Genomic DNA, 16885 nt, shown 5'->3' with positions numbered 1-16885 from the left:
GTGTTGGTCTGAAGCAGACGATCACAGATATGTAAACTTCAATGACTGTAGTGATTGTTTTAGCTACGTTTCCCCTCGGCGTTCTTCCTCTACTCTGCTAATCCAGGAACAGATCGGCTGCAGGAGCCGTATTTGTCAACAGAGCTGTCAATCACGACGTTACATCCCCCTTTTTTTTATCATCAAATAACAAAGTAAAACCAAACTTCTGAAATAAAATTGACACCTGGACATCAGCATGAAAAATTACTTATAATGACAGAAACTATGTTTGAGAACCATTTACTTGACGTGTATGTTTCATCTGTCAACACGGAGGAGGCGGGCTTTAAGACCTGCAGCCAGTCAGCAGGGGGCGATACAGATGTTTTGGCGTCACTTTTGGGGTGCTGTCATGTCGTCCATCTTTTTTTACACAGTCTATGCTACAGCCTATCAACACTGTTAAGCAGAGTTATCAGTTGCTGGTGAAAAAGTACGGAAAAAGTAGGGAGGAGGATAGGTGGAAGAGCGACAGACTCAGAGAAGACAAAAAGAAAGGAGAATGAGAGCTGGAGCCGGAGCTGTAGTGAAGTGACAGTTGTCACGCCACCGCGGGTTGCCATGGGTGACAGCTGTCAGTCAATCACGCAGAGTGAGGGGACAGATCGGCAGATGATCACCTTGGATTAGAGAGCGATCGCACCACACACGGGCCAGCCAGAACATATCTGGACTTAATCCCCATGTCCTAATGGTTCTCTTACGTCTGTGTGTGCTTTCATAAGTGTGTGTGTGTGCATGTATATTTTAGGTTTTCACTCACATCTGTCTCTGTGTGTGTGTGTGTGTGAGGATGCCGTATTTGTATTTGTGTGTAGGCTGTGAAACATGTTCACAGGGTGAGTGCAGCAGATTACATTTAGCTGCTTCCCACAGCTGTCTGAGCGAGAGGACAATCAAAGGCCCGCTCGTGAGCCTTCTGATTGTGCCTTGTGATACTCAGCACCAGTCCCCTTCAATTACACACACTCTGCCTGCGTCTAACGAGCACAGCATTGCTCTTATTTCAGGAGAGTAATGGTCTGATTAGAACAGGGGCGGATTTGAACTCACACTCTAATTTGTTTCGTTTCTTTTCTTGGCAAACCTCCCAATCTTGATCATCTCCGGTCACAGATATCCTGCTGTGGAACTCCGACTATCGGACACTTAATTGTTTGTAATGTTGTTAATCCAGCAGTTATAGATTAGTCTGCACTCATCCATTCCTCCAAACTAGAACATTTTCTGCTGGCATGGACATGTGAAAGTGTTTGACCCAACTATTAGACCTTTAACAGTATTCTGTATTTTATGACAGCAACCTCGTGTAATGTCAATACTTTGCTGGTACACTTGTAATTAGGGGGTAGTTGTACAAGGCAAGATTTCCTCAGCCAGTGAAGCACTAAATTTGCCGTCCCAGTCAGAATTGGATCTTAAGCCCCAGAGCAATATGATGGTGTATACTTTCCCCTCTGATGTAACAGCCTAATTGGGAATGTGGTTAAAATATTGTTGCGTGTCTCCGCCCTTTGGCCTTAAAAATTAAAGCTCTTTGTAAAAAAAGGCAACTGAATTTTAATCTAATTTCTTTTCTCCTTTTCCTTTACCCTGCTCCTTCCTCCTCTCTCTGCTGTCACCCTCTCCAGGAGTGAGCCCTGGGCTGGATGGGACCCACCATGCCCACCAGTAAGAAGGCCCAGAGCCCCAGCAGTGGAGCCAGTGCCTCGCAGGGTATGAGCCCACCGTACCGGCAGGGAGACGCCGCCACAGCAGCATCTGAGGCCGAGGCGGCCGACCTCTCCCTGTCTTTGTCCGCCTCCTTCTCCAAGGCTGAGGACGAGGAGCTCACCAGCCTCTCCTGGCTTCACGAGAGCACCGACCTCCTCAACAGCTTCAGCCACTCGGGGCTGCGTAGCGTCTCTCCCCTGCAGGACCCTGATGGTCAGCACCCCCGCTCGCCCTCCTCCTCGTCTCCCTCCCCGGACGACCCCCTGCTTGGGGATGCACACTCAGCGTACGACTTGGCTGCAGGCGCGAACCGAAAACCTCCGTACTCCTTCAGCTGCCTGATCTTCATGGCCATCGAGGATGCGCCAAACAAGCGGCTGCCGGTGAAGGATATCTACGGCTGGATCCTGGAGCACTTCCCTTACTTTGCAAGCGCCCCCACAGGCTGGAAGAACTCAGTGCGCCACAATCTGTCACTAAACAAATGCTTCAAGAAGGTGGATAAAGACCGGAGCCAGGTAAACATCCCTACACTTCTCAAGCTAAGGGCTGGGTATCCATCTACACATTTGTATTCCCATACCATTACAATTTACCAAGTGTAGAAATTTGGCTGCATAAAAAAAAACATTGTTTACCTTTTCACTTCATTTATTATTCTGTGGACACATTTAATGACTAAAAAAGGAAATTGCAAAACCTGCATAGTTTCTAATTAAAAGGTGTAAATATGACAGCTTGTGGTTATACAACATTTTACCTGACTTCGTGAAATAATTAATTGAAGTTTGATAGCAGTGCTTGATCCAGGAAGCACCACTGCAACACCACGTTCAAACATGAGACGCGGGATGCTAGTTTAGCTCAGTTAGTAGAGCAGGTGTCCCGTGTACAGAGGTTACAATCCTCGACGCATGTTCAACTCCCGGTCTGCCGGTCATTTGGTGCATGTCATCCCCCACTCTCTCCTCTCCACATTTCCTGTCTCTCTTCAGCTATCCTATCCAATAAAGTAATATATAAAAATAATCAAAAAAAACCCAAGAGATGTCCTGCAACCTGCTTTTCTCCAAATTGTCCCCCCTAATGCTGTTAACGGGCTTCTCATCTTTAAATTTTATCTTCCGTAGTCAATTAATGCTCATTTCGTGATTCAGCCAAAACGAAATTGCTCTTGTTTATTTGCTAAACTCTCTTCATTAGTTCTGTGCCGTCAGCTATAGACGGAGTGTCATAGAAATAAATCAATTAAAGATTTTAGAAGATAATAAATTGTTTGTCTTGTTTAAAAAACATCAGAGGAACGGAGAGTTTCTCTGCAGGTAAACGATCAAGCGTTAGCTTAATGTGCATGTCGGTTTCAAAGTTTGCTGCTACAGGGTTGTGAAACACTGACCAACAGATAACCCTAGCATTAAATTCTCTCTGTTGTATTTTCAAATATCTCTTTGATATTTAAAGACATTTTAATCACCACCGTAACTTTCACAGCTGGTCAGCAGCTTATTATGTCAGTATATGAGACTAGCTAACTTCAAGTTAGCAAGTGGAAACTCAGTAGCAGTCCTCCCTTAAAATAATGCCCCTTACATGTAAAAAAGTTATTAAGTTATTAAGCTTTTATCCAAGTAAGTAAGTTATTATCTCATACAGTACATGAACTCATAAGACAAAGTGGAGAAAACAGAGGTGTCCTCCAGTGTGCGACATTAGCCTGTAACGTCAGTCAACATCAAATTGGAGACTGTAGCAGTGCTAACTAAATATAGGGCTATATTTGATGTAATAATCATTTTTGGGAATAACTATTAAGCTTATAGGCAAGTAATAAGGCTTTTATTTCATACATTATATGTGCTCATCAGACAAAGTGAGGAAAAATCGTACGGTACTTGAAATTAGCCTGTTAGCTTACATTAAGTCAGCAGTCATACTGGAAACAATCTAGCAGTCCTAACTAAATAAAAGGCTGCCTTTAAAGTAAAAACAGTTTTGAGAACAATTATTAAGCTTTTCTCCAAGTCATTTGGCTATTATTTATTTCATACATTATATGTGCTCATCAGACAAAGTGAGGAAAAATCGTACGGTACTTGACATTAGCCTGTAACGTTAGCTTACATTAAGTCAGCAGTCACACTGGAAACTAGCAGTCCTAACTAAATAAAAGGTTGCCTTTAAAGTAAAAACTGTTTTGAGAACAATTATTAAGCTTTTCTCCGAGTCATTTGGCTATTATTTATTTCATACAGTATATATGTGCTCATTAGACAAAGTGGAGAAAACAGTGGTTTCCTCCAGTATGTGACATTAGCCTGTAACGTTAGCTAACGCTAAGTCAGCAGTCAAATTGGAGACTGTCTAGAAGTGCTAACTAAATTTACTTATATTTAGTTTGATGTAAAAATAATTTTTGATTATCCCAGTAATAACTACAGGAATATATCATATGAGCTATTTCACTCTACATAGTGTGTACTCATTCATTTGATTATATTTTATAATTTCCCAGACAATCCTACCTCAAACAATGACTCAGGAATATCCTCAGCACCATTTCATTCCATTGCAGGTATTCTTAAATCACTTGTGCTCTGAATACTCTTATTGTAAAGTAACACTGCAGCCACATGGTAAACAGTCAGCCCATTATTCTCTCTATCATGTGTTGTTATAACTTATTTCACAGCCAGGCAGTTATCAGCGATTTGCAGGCATATCCAACTTGAAGTCAAACATATTCTGTATTTTGTCTACAGCTGTACCAGATTCGGCCTTATCAATAGTTGATGATCTCTGCTTTCATAGTTCTCTTTCACTCAGACGCTCTGTGCTCCCCCAGTGGGAACAGCGTTTCGCTTTTGATTTAAGTCTTGATACAGTCTTTTATACCGGCTTTCCTATCCAGATTTCACTCCATTAAAGAGTCGGGGTAAACGGGGAATGAATCCCTCACTCAATTAGCGCTAAATTAATACTGGAGGATTTAATAACACAGATGCCAGCAGACTTTAGATTCCATCTTGCCCCTGGGTGTTGGGGGTGGGGGACAAACAGCGAGGATCAATGCTAGCTTTGCGTGTTTAGCTGCTTGAGATTATACCGGAGGATATCGGAGCTCTTTATGCTTTCCTTGACCAGCGTGTGAACCTGGTCCTTTGCTTTTGAGTGAGCTGCGTGTGTGTTTGGGCGTGTGTTTGTGTGTGTTGAGGAACAAAATGGATGAAGGATGAAGAGGACTTGTTTTGTGTGTGTGTGTGTGTGTGTGTGCGTGCATGTGTGCACGCACACACACTCTCACGCTATGCTGTCATCTGGCCCTTGACTACAACGGCGCAGAGTTTCTCTTGTATACATATCTCCATAGTAACTAGGTTGCAGTTGACATGAAAGTATGCTGTTGCTGTAGCAACGGGAAAACTGATTTGGCTTTACTGACTTAGGCGTGTGTGTGTTCGTGTGTGTGTTCGTGTGTGTGTGTGTGTGTGTGTGAGAAAATATGTGTATGTGTGCAAGAGCGTCAGATGGGCACTGAGGTGCTGAGTGGGGGAGAAAGAGTGTACGTCCTCATCTTGTGTTATATGCACATACTGTATGTACTCCTGTGTGTGTGTATGTGTGTAGAGCCGCATGTGTAGAGGTGAATTTGGCAAGGACAGCCTGTCTTGTCTTCCTGTCGCTGCACACCGTTTAAGACAGCGCACTAATTAACCCTTCAAACCTATTCCCCTCTCCCGCATGCACACACACACCTCGCACACACAGGGCATGTCTGACACACCAACAAACAAGAGCAGAACACACACACACACACACGCTCTCAAGCACGCATGAATGCATAAAAAGGCGAGCGCACGCACACAGGCGAGCGCTGTGTCGGTGTAGAAATGAGGGCACATCTCTGCAGACTCCTACTCTACCTGCCAAGTGGCGCGCTTTATCTGAAGCTGCAATTACAGAATCTCTGTAATTTCAGTCCGACTCCGCCATTCAAAGCTTTTCACTGAGAATATCTAAATGTGAATGCTCCTTTTTTTCTCCCTGCTTTGCCTTTTTCTTCACCTGTTTATGTCTTTTTGAATCGAGGACGCAATTACAGGGTGTGAGATATTTTCCTCTTTATGTTGCATTACGTTTTACTCATCGCTCGCTGTGGAGAAGAAGAAAGGGATTTGTTTGAGGGGAGGTCAAGCTATCGTAGACGCACACACGGGGGGAGAAAAAGGAGGAAGCGAGGAGACATGGCTTACAGGGAACGCACCAAATCATATTTCCATCAATTTACAGAGGTGGAGATTAATATGACAGTGGCCTATTTGTTCCACTGACTGTATTTCTGGGTCATATCCAGGCAGATGATAAGATGGGGGCTAGTGTAGAGTAAGCTTGCTGCTCCATGTGTGTGTGTGTGCGTGTGTGTGTGAGCGTGCAAACTTGTGAGAGAGAGCGTGAGAGAGTGCGAGTCACACGGTTGCCCCGGCATTGTTTACAAACAGGATTCCTGGCTGTGCTGAATGACGTGCCTTAATGACAAGTGTTGTTGCCCTCAGACTTGTGGATCAGTGCTGAAGATCAGTGTTGTAACAGCGCAACAGACACACACACACACACACACACACAAACCCACACACGCAGTGAGATATTTCTTAAAGCCTCTTATGAAATCACAGCAGAGACAACAGGCAGTTTTGTCATCTGAGACTCTCAGAAATCTCTCGGTGTTGCACTTAAGTGTGTCACCTCTAACTTAACCTTGCCCTGTTCAGACGAGAGCGTCCTTGATTCTTCTAGGTTTTCATCCGGAGCGTCTGGAGAGAGCGGGGACTTATCTGCTAAAGGTGTCTTTTTATTCTAATTTACCTGCAGGTAGCTGACAATGTTGTATCTGCAAAGAAATGTTATAGACAGTAATTTCTCTCAAATCACATGAAGAGCAATACTAATTTTAAAGGTTTGATATCCAAGGGGCTCTGTGTGAGGAACACATCTACATGCAATCTACAAAGACCCCTTTCAAGACAAAGCAGGCAAGGCTTTACCACCCCAAAAAAAATTGAATTGACCTTTCGCTAAGTCCCGCCCCCCTTGGTTTTTGTTGCTACGCCTGTTATGCTTTCACCCTGTAAATATTATGGCGTTTTCAACTATAAGGGATATAACAAATATCAGAGGGAAGTCGACAGAAAGGACGACAACGTGCATTTGAAAGCTACATCCAGAATATAACTTGTCAGCACAGTGTTGAAAATGAAGAGGACATAAAAATCAAAAGGTCCCAATGAAAGCGTCAGGCACCCCACGTCTTGACAATTCATGTTAAGGACAATCATATACAGGAGCAACAATGTTCTTACAAGGCAGGGTGAGTCAATATATTGTTTTATTTTAAGCTAATGTTCCCTATAACTTTCATTATCTAATATGTTTTAGCCCGTTGCTAGCAAAACTAAATTATCCCACTTTTTCATTTTGTTTAAAGTGCATCATATTGCTCGCATATCGTGGATTTGATCCACACACTGGATCTCCTAAAGGCACAACAGGAAAGCCCAACAAACCCTGTACGAGTTTGCCACAACAATGGCACAAACTAAGGGCTGGTAAAATAAAGGCAGTGCCCATATCATTGGTGGTGGTAGCGAAGGCCAGACAGGATCGCGAGCAGAGACCAGTCGACTGTCTTCCACATTTTTTAATCCATGTCCGACGTCTCTCCTCTCGAGTTTTTGGCCTCGGAAAAGCGAAAAATATGACACCGCCCTCTAAACTTTGAGGATATCTGCTGTCACACTTTAAGATTCCATATGCACAATGGTTCGGCATTTTTCCTTGTTCTGGAAGCTTGACAGGCTACGGTTGCTAACGTAGAATTGGACAGTGGCCGTTCATGGAAGGGTCAGTTCATGTTACTGAAGACTAATAATGAGTGATAAAACAACATAAAAATTAATGATATCAAGCCACAATATGGCTAAACTTTTAGTCTTTAAAACAAAATTTTAAAGCTGCACTAATCAACATTTGTGTCTGCAAAATAGGTCAAGTTGTAAAGCATAAAATGACACACCTTATTCATATTGACAAACCCAGACAGAGTTGCTACCAGATTCAGTTTTTTCTCTCATCTCTATAAGCAGCATTTTAGCACCTCTTAGCTCATTGTTTCGGTTTTGAGTTTTCAACTCTCTACACCGCATGCGCAGCACAAAACAGCCGACAGTTAGCAATTAGCTAGTGAATGTAGCAAAGCACTCAAGACCTAAAGACACAGATGTTTCTCTTAGGAGTCGGTGACAACTTAAACAGACCCATGAAAGAGAGATGTAAATAAAAGCTGATAAAATATCATGTCTCTCAATGTTCTAACAGCCATTTGTATGCTAACATGTCAGCGTCAAGGCGATTGAAGGTTATAATAACATGCCACTTATTGTGAGTCATGCGTATGACTACAAACCTTGTTGCCACATAGCTTTTGTTCATTGAGGCCTTAGGGAAGCAAATTAAACATCTGCAAGACTGGTTCTTGGCTGTGACCTTGGAGAACTTTTATGGATGCTAAAATGATGCCGCCATGACAAGCAGGAAGACCAAACACCCAGGTGACCTCACTGAAATTAATTGCTAAGTGACAACATGTCACAGGTGGGCTGGGAGTTCAAGTCTTAGGGGTTGCTTGCATTTTGAACAGGCCCGGTTTTTACTGCTCATGTAATTAGTGCTCTTGGAGACACTTTAGGAGACTTTATGATTATACAGTAATGATTTAAATTTCACTTTACTGTGAACTGTGATGGAATACTTTTAATAGCAGCAGGATCGAGTATTTGCGGGACCTGAAAATGTGTTGGGTGTTTGCAAATGACCTGCAAAGTTTTTCAAGGTTAGCTTGGCGTTTGTGGCTCAGAGGTAGAGTGGGTCGCCTGCCAATCCGAAGGTAGGCGGTTCGAACCCCAGCTCCTCCAGTTTCCATGCCGAAGTCTCCTTGGGCAAGATACTGTACCCCAAATTGCTCCTGGTGTGTGAATGATAAGCGAGTGTCAGACAGACAGCAGTGCAGACCATTAGCTATTTCTTCATGTTTGAGGAACAGCGACTTGTAGGTACTTGTGGAAGACATTTTTCCTCATCACCCCGCTCTGTTTGTATACGTACTGACAGAAATACTCCAACCAACATGCAACTTCCACACCCAACAGGGCCTCTTTGTCCCGTTGTCTCTTTGTAGTCGAACGGCCTTACACAAGAACAAAAATGGCCCCTCTTCTTCTTCTTCTTCTCTCCCCTTCAAAAGCTCTGTGTTCCTCTCAGTGCTCGAACATCCTCCGCCGAACAACAGACCTCATATTGTTTCCCTTTAACTGTGCCGAATTTCTTAATCAGTGCTCAGGCGTGTGTCTGGTCCACACGCTGTACTTGTGCGACAGTGTGCCATAAAGTTAATCTGATATGTACAGAGAGTAATGATGGATCCATGTTACACAGATGAGTTTAATCAGGCTTAAATACAACCAGAGTTAATGCTTGTACTCTGACTGTGGATGTCCATCAAAATATGGTATGTAGTCTTAATACTGTATTTATGTGACATAGGCTAAGTCATATTACACATGAAAATGCACCGGACAACAAAGCCTCTTATGCTGATGGCTTGCGTGTGCATTCGCACAGACAGCTCTGTGCTCTTTGTGCATCATACATTAATTAAATGCTTGAACTATTGTCTCCTCTAGTAATAGCCAATATGAACTGTTTAAATTATTCCTAATGGTATAAGGATGCCATTGTTAGTTCAGGCAACTCACGTTTGTAATAGTTAAAAATGTAGCGGCAGCAGAACATTGCTCGTGTTTGGCGTCAAGGCTCCGACCTCATCACTCCTTGCAGATTTAGTTTACATGCAGAAATTTGAGGAGTGATGAGATAATATCTTCCCCTAGCTGGAGCCTGCAGGTGGATGCTGGGGTGGTGGTGGGGCTGAACGTACGAGCGCAGTGCTGGTGCAGGGTTAGCGATGGCAATGAGAGAGCAGAGGGAGAGACCGGAGATCTTGCAGCTTAAATAGACGCCAAAGTAGAAGGAAGACAATATATAATTGTTTTATAACAGCTGCTGATTGAAGTTTTTACTTTCTCTAAACAGGGTTGTACAGTTTTTCGCTAACATTGCTCAAACAGAAGGAGGAAGTGTGTTTATGGGGATTATTTTCAGCTGTATGTTCTGCAAATACGACTTTCTACTCAGCTTGATTTGATAAATAACTATAAATATTGTACCATTCTTATTATATTAGGCACTGTCGCTTTACATTTAACCCATATACACTTATATTTAACTTATTTTTGAGTAGTTATTTTGTATTACTTTGGAGCAAACTGACACCAGAATTTCCTTTGGGAATAATAAAGTTCTATCTCATCTCATCTCATCTTATCTTAGAGCACCAGGAAGGTTCATTTGGGGTTGACTTAAAAAAAAACTATGCTCACCCAAGCCGTATTACTTTAATGTTTGTTTGTTGGTTTATTTATCTTTGTCATTGTTGCTGTTGTCTCTGCTGTTATTGTAGCTTTGGTCACCGGTCATCATCTCCCTGTATAACACAGTCTTGTTTATTTATTGTTCCTGATAAGCATCTTTCTCGCACAATAAAAGAAGAACCTACAGATGTGCGTCACAAAGCAGAAAATAACAAGGGAAAAAAAGTCACCCAGTGAAACAGTGAGCCTCATTGATGTGACTTTAATAGTTTTAGACAACAGTTGAGTTCTATGTAACAGAGGGATATGATGTATCAAGCTATGGACACAGGCAAAACTTGTTATTAGCATTCATTTGTTTGTTGTTTTGCTGTAGCATTAAAGGCGGAGATTGACAATATGGAAAAAAATGTTTGCAGAGTTGGATTAGAGTGCCATTAATGTTGCTTTTATGTCATTTAAATTGAAGCAACAGCCGTTAGACTGCTAGTTTAGCTTAGCCTAATGACTGTAAACAAGGTGAAACAGGAAGCAACAGTAGAACAAAATGGGTGGGTGATTTATTTAAGTTGACCTATTAACATGTTTGTATGTTGTTCTTGTTCTTGTTTGTATGTGTAACAAATGTGTAAAAAATATTCATGAGAGGAAGACACAAATATAACAACAGTATGGAGAATTTTGTCACCTTTGGACTAAGCGAGGCTTGCTTTTTCCTCTGACTTTAGTGTTTATGCTAAGCTAGCTTACCATCTGTTGGCTTTAGCTTCAATTTAGCATCCAGATAGAAGAGTTGCATCACCCTTATCTCACTCTAAGCAACCCGTGAAAGTATGTATGTATTTTTGTGGACTCTCCTGGTCCATTTAAAGTCCTGCTATACAGTATATGTGGCCTTTAGCGTGCTAGCTAAAAGTGTATGTGTAAAAAAAGATGACAGTGCAGATAGGAATGCAGTAGCAGTAGTATAGTGTTACTCGCGGGGTCAGAGGCAGCACGACTTTTTAATATCTCCCATTTCCAAAGGAGACCAGCCCCCACAGCTTATATAACACAGGAAACAGATGTTGGAACCACACAATCATCTCTCTCTCACTCACACACACACACTCTCTCTCTCTTTTCCTCTCGCCTTTGTTTGCTTCCCCTTTTGTCTTTCACTCACACTATGACGTGTCTCAGTTACAGGACGTATGTTTCCTCCATCATGAGGATACCTTTGCGTTCGCTCGGTGTGCTGCGGTTTTATAACACAGAGGCGCGTGAGAGCTGCTGCTTTTCCTAATCAAAACTACTGGAAACTGGTGTAGTGACACAGATACATAAAATTAAATGGGTTTCTTCAGAGAGTAATGTTGCTTAAAGTTGCGTTTCAAAATCCGAAGCAGTGTCGGTTTGGACTCTGAATTTTGATGCTTCTCAAAGTCGGGGGTTAACCTTAAGGGTTGGGGATTATTTGTTGTGTAATCCTGCAAACACTACAGTAGTGTGACTATTTGTGAGCACGCAGATGAAATGAAAATAAACACATCATGCAGAAAAATAAAGAGGCCAGGTGGGATCAAAGGACGGAGAGAGGAAAGAATATAAATTCAGGTAGATGCCAGATCCACAGTCCTCCATCACCTGCTCTTACTCTGTCTCATCCAGCCGTGTGGAGGAATGCTGTTTTTAAAACCCGTCACACTAAATCAAAGTCGAACCTCTCTGAAAACTTAAAGCCAATCTCTGACCTCCAATACTCTTTCTGATAATCCATTTTGAGACATACCGCTTTTTCCCCCCTCCCAACTTTCCGAATTTGGCAGAAAATGAAAAAGTCCATCTCACCTCCTCTCGCCTCCAAGCCCAGATGATGCCTGTTGCCAAGGCGACCGCTATAACCCAGGTGACAGACCCTTCCTGTGAGCTGCGCCCTGTGATTGGCCTATCGACCTGGGGGGGCTGGAGATTGAGCGTTTTGATTGGCTGGCTGGCTGGCAGAGGCAGGGACCCCGGCAGACAGAGATTCTGTAGGGAGCATTGATTTAATCGGCTGGCAAGCGGGCAGACAGTAGGCGCACACACACACACACACACATATACACAAACGCCTGGCGGGCTGGAGGTGCAAGGGGAAATTTGGCCCAGTGGGGGTCACCTCTGTGGGAGCGAGCGTATGTGTGTGTAATATCATGCTCTCCAGGAGAGGCGTAGCTGGCAGTAATAGAAGCACTCCCAGGAGCAGGGCATGCTGGGTAATATCACACTCCCCAGGGAACTCGCCATACACACACTCAGCCCCAAACACACACACACATGCTCAGAGCAAAACATGGCACATATGGCCTGTGTTCAACACGCCTCACATACTAATGCAAAGATCCAGTCAGGGGGGACTCAGATCAACAGTGCGCACACATCCTATTAGCGTCTTGCGTTCTTACAAGGTCAGACTGTGTAGTGATGCTTTCTGACAGAGACGCTGGACATGCTGGGACCAGGAGATGCACAGGGTTTCCAAAGAGGCTCTGCAGGGTACATCACTCATTAGGAAAGACAGTTTGCATTGTTAAACAGTGAAAAAGTCAGATATCAGACGTGAAAGTGAGGGTGGACTTGAGCCAACAAGTTGCAGCTTGCAGCAGGATTAGTCTCTCATGCTTTTGTGTTAAGTTAAGATGTTTCCTACTTTTTGCTGTTGCACTCAAAGTAATCTCTGTTTACAGGTTCAACATAAAAATGTAGAATCTGTAAGAGCGGGGATTTGAGTACGAGAAGTGTTCTGGTTTCCGTTCGAGTAGTGTTGACCAATCACGAATCAGCAGGCTTTGGTGTATGCAGGAAATGTGGACAGCAAAGGGGGCAGAACGAGAGAGAGAGAGAGAGAGAGATCACACCAGAAGAAACAACGCCTGTAACCTGATATTAGTTCTTCTCTATTATTAAAATAATGTTATTATGGCCAACGTTAGACTTATGACTATGTTTTCTTTTAAAAACAATTAGGCAGGGACCCCAACAGGGAGCCCTGCAAGTGACTTCGTCTACCAAACAACTGCCCTGGAATAACATCAACATCAAAGCAAATGAGGGAAGTCTCTCGACAGAGATGCTAGATAGTGCTTTCAATTTGAAAAGCAAATGGGAAGCATTGACATACTTTATTTTCATTTTTATTTTCAATACGACGTGTATTTTTTGCAGAGGGGAAAAAAAGGATTAGCTGTAAGTCCTGTATTGCAAACCGCTGGCTACACTTTAATGCCTGAGAAGTTGGACATCACCCCCAGATGCTATATCGTCTTCATCGACAGCCCTTGAGTTGCAAGATTGCACTCAAAGTAATGTACTTGATAATATTTCAGTAGGTTGTCCAATTAAAGTTTTGTTGATACTGCATATGTGTCAACTCTTGTGCTAGCTTGTATGACAGAGCCCTTGCTGTAAACTGTGCAGAACATTCAGTGTAGTTTTTAGATTCAGGTTTCTCTTTAAGCCCTATTCACAAACTTACACAATAAAATTATACATCTCAGTTTTCCAGAATAAAAATATTTGAATTTCAGAGAGCTTCTCACAAACTTTGCTGCAGAAACAGAGAAGAGCTCACATGTTCTGAGACACCAGCCACAGTTCGAAGCTGCTGCTCTCTTGAAAGGTGTGATTGTCGATCACATCTGATAGGAAGTTATGTTAGTATCCTTAAGGAGTGTTAACAATATGTCAGCCGATGTCATAATATATATGTATTTAAAGTTATATTTTTGAAGATTTTCATTTAAATAATTGTCTGTTAAGTCTCTATCGCTGAATGAGGTAACACAATGGTGCCTATGGCCCACTGATGAAAGCCTTTGCATTTGCAGTATTCAGACTTTCACTGAATAAATCACAAGCGGCGCCCAGTTAGTGACGCGGTTGGTCTGCCAGAGAGGGTAGGCGGAGCTAAGCAGCTGCTTTTCCGGTCTCTGCAAGCGTTGCGAGTAAACAGTAATCTACTATGGCTGAACAAACAAAGAAAAGATCGATGACTACAGATACAACTTCAACAATAAGTGAAAATCTAAAGAAAAAGAAACAAATTTGATGCTCAGATGAAGCAAACAGTCTGAAAAGGAAAGCGACTGTCAGCGAGGAAAATCAAGATATTAGTATTAAGATATTAATATGAAGGTAAAAATGTTTTAAAATTAGGACCAAACATGCTGACTTATAGTATATCCTCGTCTCTGATTGGCCTCTTTAAATCACACGTGATCTATCATGTGAGCAATTTAAAGCAGCTCAAATGTTACTCTGACACTAGGAGAAGGAGAAGTTGATAAATGTGTCCTATTCTTCAATTTTTAACTGCTTTGTTGACTCTTTTGCTTAGTATATTTCTTAGAAGTTAAATATATGAATCTTAGATAATAAAGATAATAAGGAAAGCATAGAAAACATCATCTGCTTCTTTTCGCAGAGTTTGCTGAATCTATTCATAACTAAATTATTTACCAGAAAAACAGCAACACGTCGTCCCAGAAATAGAGTCCCCCCTTCAGAAAGTAGTTCCACAGACCAGGACGGTGGATTAATCAGAGAAACGGGGACACAGTTTCTGCAAAAAAACAACACTCATGTACTGTACTTCTGTTTTTTTATAGCCGCAAACTTCACATTCACGTTCACCTCTGCTGTACCGGCGTCTGATATATCTCAACCTGAATTGTTGGAGGAAGCTTTGACTGATGCATTGCAGCGATGAGGTGCATATCTGTCATCCACTTCAATACCAAATACCTCTCAGGTTTTAGAATTTGTCTCCAATTAACGGCAACACGCTCTGGCATATCTGACATTTCCCTCTTAATAGATTCCTGGCAGTATTTGCAGTAATCAGGAACCTGCAGTCATGACATCTCCCCTCCCTGTAGCCTGTACCTGCATCCCATCACGCTAGCACTACAAAGTAAGCAGAACACGAGGCAGGACCACTCTTACTTCACATTTATGTTCCCCCTCTCGCTCTGTCGTACACAAACTCCAGATTTCCCCACATTCAGATGAGGAGGAAGATGAAAGCAGGGAGAAGGCTGCGCGAGATAAAGACCGTGTTTTCATGGCGGCCGTGTCTGAGTTCCTCCCTCCTCTATAATCTATAGGCTGGTTTCACTCAGATTGGGAGCCGACAGCTTCATTAGGTGAGGGGGGGGAAGCTGCTTTGATCTAAAAATACACACCATCATCGCCTCTGGAGAGGAAAAAGTTAAAGAGTCTCCCTGTGTCTTAATCAGTAAAAAGCCTCCAGAATTTTTTCTGCGGAGAAGCAGAGGATTGGAAAATGTTGAGCGAGGTGGCAATGAGGATGTGTTAATTCTCATTCCTGAGGGTGTTTTCTTCTCCTGGGAATCACTGCTGTGTGTACAGGTGGTTTGGTAAATACGAACCCAGCGCAAGGTGTGAACTTTGAGCTTGTCTTTGGGCTCTCATGCGCTCCCACTAACATCTCTCTTCCTTTTCTGTCTCTCTCTCTCAGAGCATAGGCAAAGGCTCTCTGTGGTCCATAGATCCGGAGTATCGGCACAACCTGATCCAGGCGCTGAAGAAGACGCCGTATCATCCTTACTCGCCCGGCCTGGCCACGCCCTCCACCTCCCCACCCACCCTGCCTCAAACATTTCACCACAGGTAAGACCGATGAGCTGATTGGCTGATTGATTGATTGTTTATTACTTAAGCACATGGATGCCTCTGTCATAGCCCCCTCTCCTTAGCCTAATAAGAGCTGAAAAATGGGCCATGGTACCTTCGAGTGCATGTTAACGTTCATAATATTCCCTTGTCTAATATTTGAGCGACTGTCAGGTCTGTCTTTCGTCTCAGTCATGGACCACTTTGCTTTTTAAAGAGGTGGTTTATGTTCTTGGCTGCACGGTGGTGCAGTGGTCAGTACTGTCGTCTCACTGCAAGTTCGAATGGTCGAATCTTGGTTTGGACGTTGTGGAGTTTGTTCTCCCCGTGCATGCATGGGTTTTTTACCGACGCCCTCCCACAGTCCAAAGATATACTTGTTGGGTTAATTCAATACTCTAAACCTATGGGTGTAAAAGGTTGTTTGTCTCTGTAGCTGTTTTCCCACTGGTCAACGCCAACGGCGTTCAGACCCGGGTCAAATGACTCTGCAGTAGACCCGGGTAATTATCGCCTCGGCTCTGATCGGCTTGGATGGGTACACAAAACCCGTGTCGACACGCTAATCTCCGCCCCTCATCATCTCAGCTGTAAATTCCGCCTGTCTCCGTCCGAGCAGCGCTCGAACATCGTTCCAAATTTGTCGACGGCGAGTTTGATAAACAGACTGAATGAGCAATAGATACAATAAAGACCTAACCACCATGACATCTTTACTTTCCCTGATGCGGGTGTGTTTGTGACGTCAGACGGTAACGCAGTAGAAAAGAGACCAAAAGCAGGATGCCGGTTTCAGCCTTTTTATTTCTCTCAGAGTCTGACACTGATTGCCACTGATTGTTTTAGGGCCTGTGTCCACTAACAGCGTTTTTTGTGCTGGCAGCACCCACGACCTCAATGTCAGAGCACTTCTCACCAGTGATTACTGTTGCTAGGTTACGAAAGCTGCTTCCGCTTCCCTTGCCAGTGACTGTTACGTCTGTTTTAAATCACTC

The 16885-nt window shown here is 43.1% G+C and overlaps 1 protein-coding gene across 2 annotated transcripts in view; it reads left to right on the top strand.

The window, feature by feature from the left end:
• Window positions 1-16885, top strand: part of ches1 (checkpoint suppressor 1) — a 69827-nt gene that overhangs the window by 27583 nt on the left and 25359 nt on the right. For both annotated transcript variants that reach the window (XM_069686599.1, XM_069686607.1), the window contains 2 exons: window positions 1674-2273; window positions 15736-15887. In XM_069686599.1, coding sequence (XP_069542700.1) covers window positions 1692-2273; window positions 15736-15887 — 734 coding nt within the window. In that variant the 5' untranslated portion in view covers window positions 1674-1691. The remainder of the gene's footprint in view (window positions 1-1673; window positions 2274-15735; window positions 15888-16885) is intronic.

This window comes from Semicossyphus pulcher, unplaced genomic scaffold (assembly GCF_022749685.1).
Source record: "Semicossyphus pulcher isolate SPU_LCO1_2020_fin unplaced genomic scaffold, fSemPul1.0.p SCAF_11, whole genome shotgun sequence".
NCBI lineage: Eukaryota > Metazoa > Chordata > Actinopteri > Labriformes > Labridae > Semicossyphus > Semicossyphus pulcher.
Note: the sequence above shows the minus strand (reverse complement) of the source record. Positions and strands in the feature narration are given on the sequence as shown.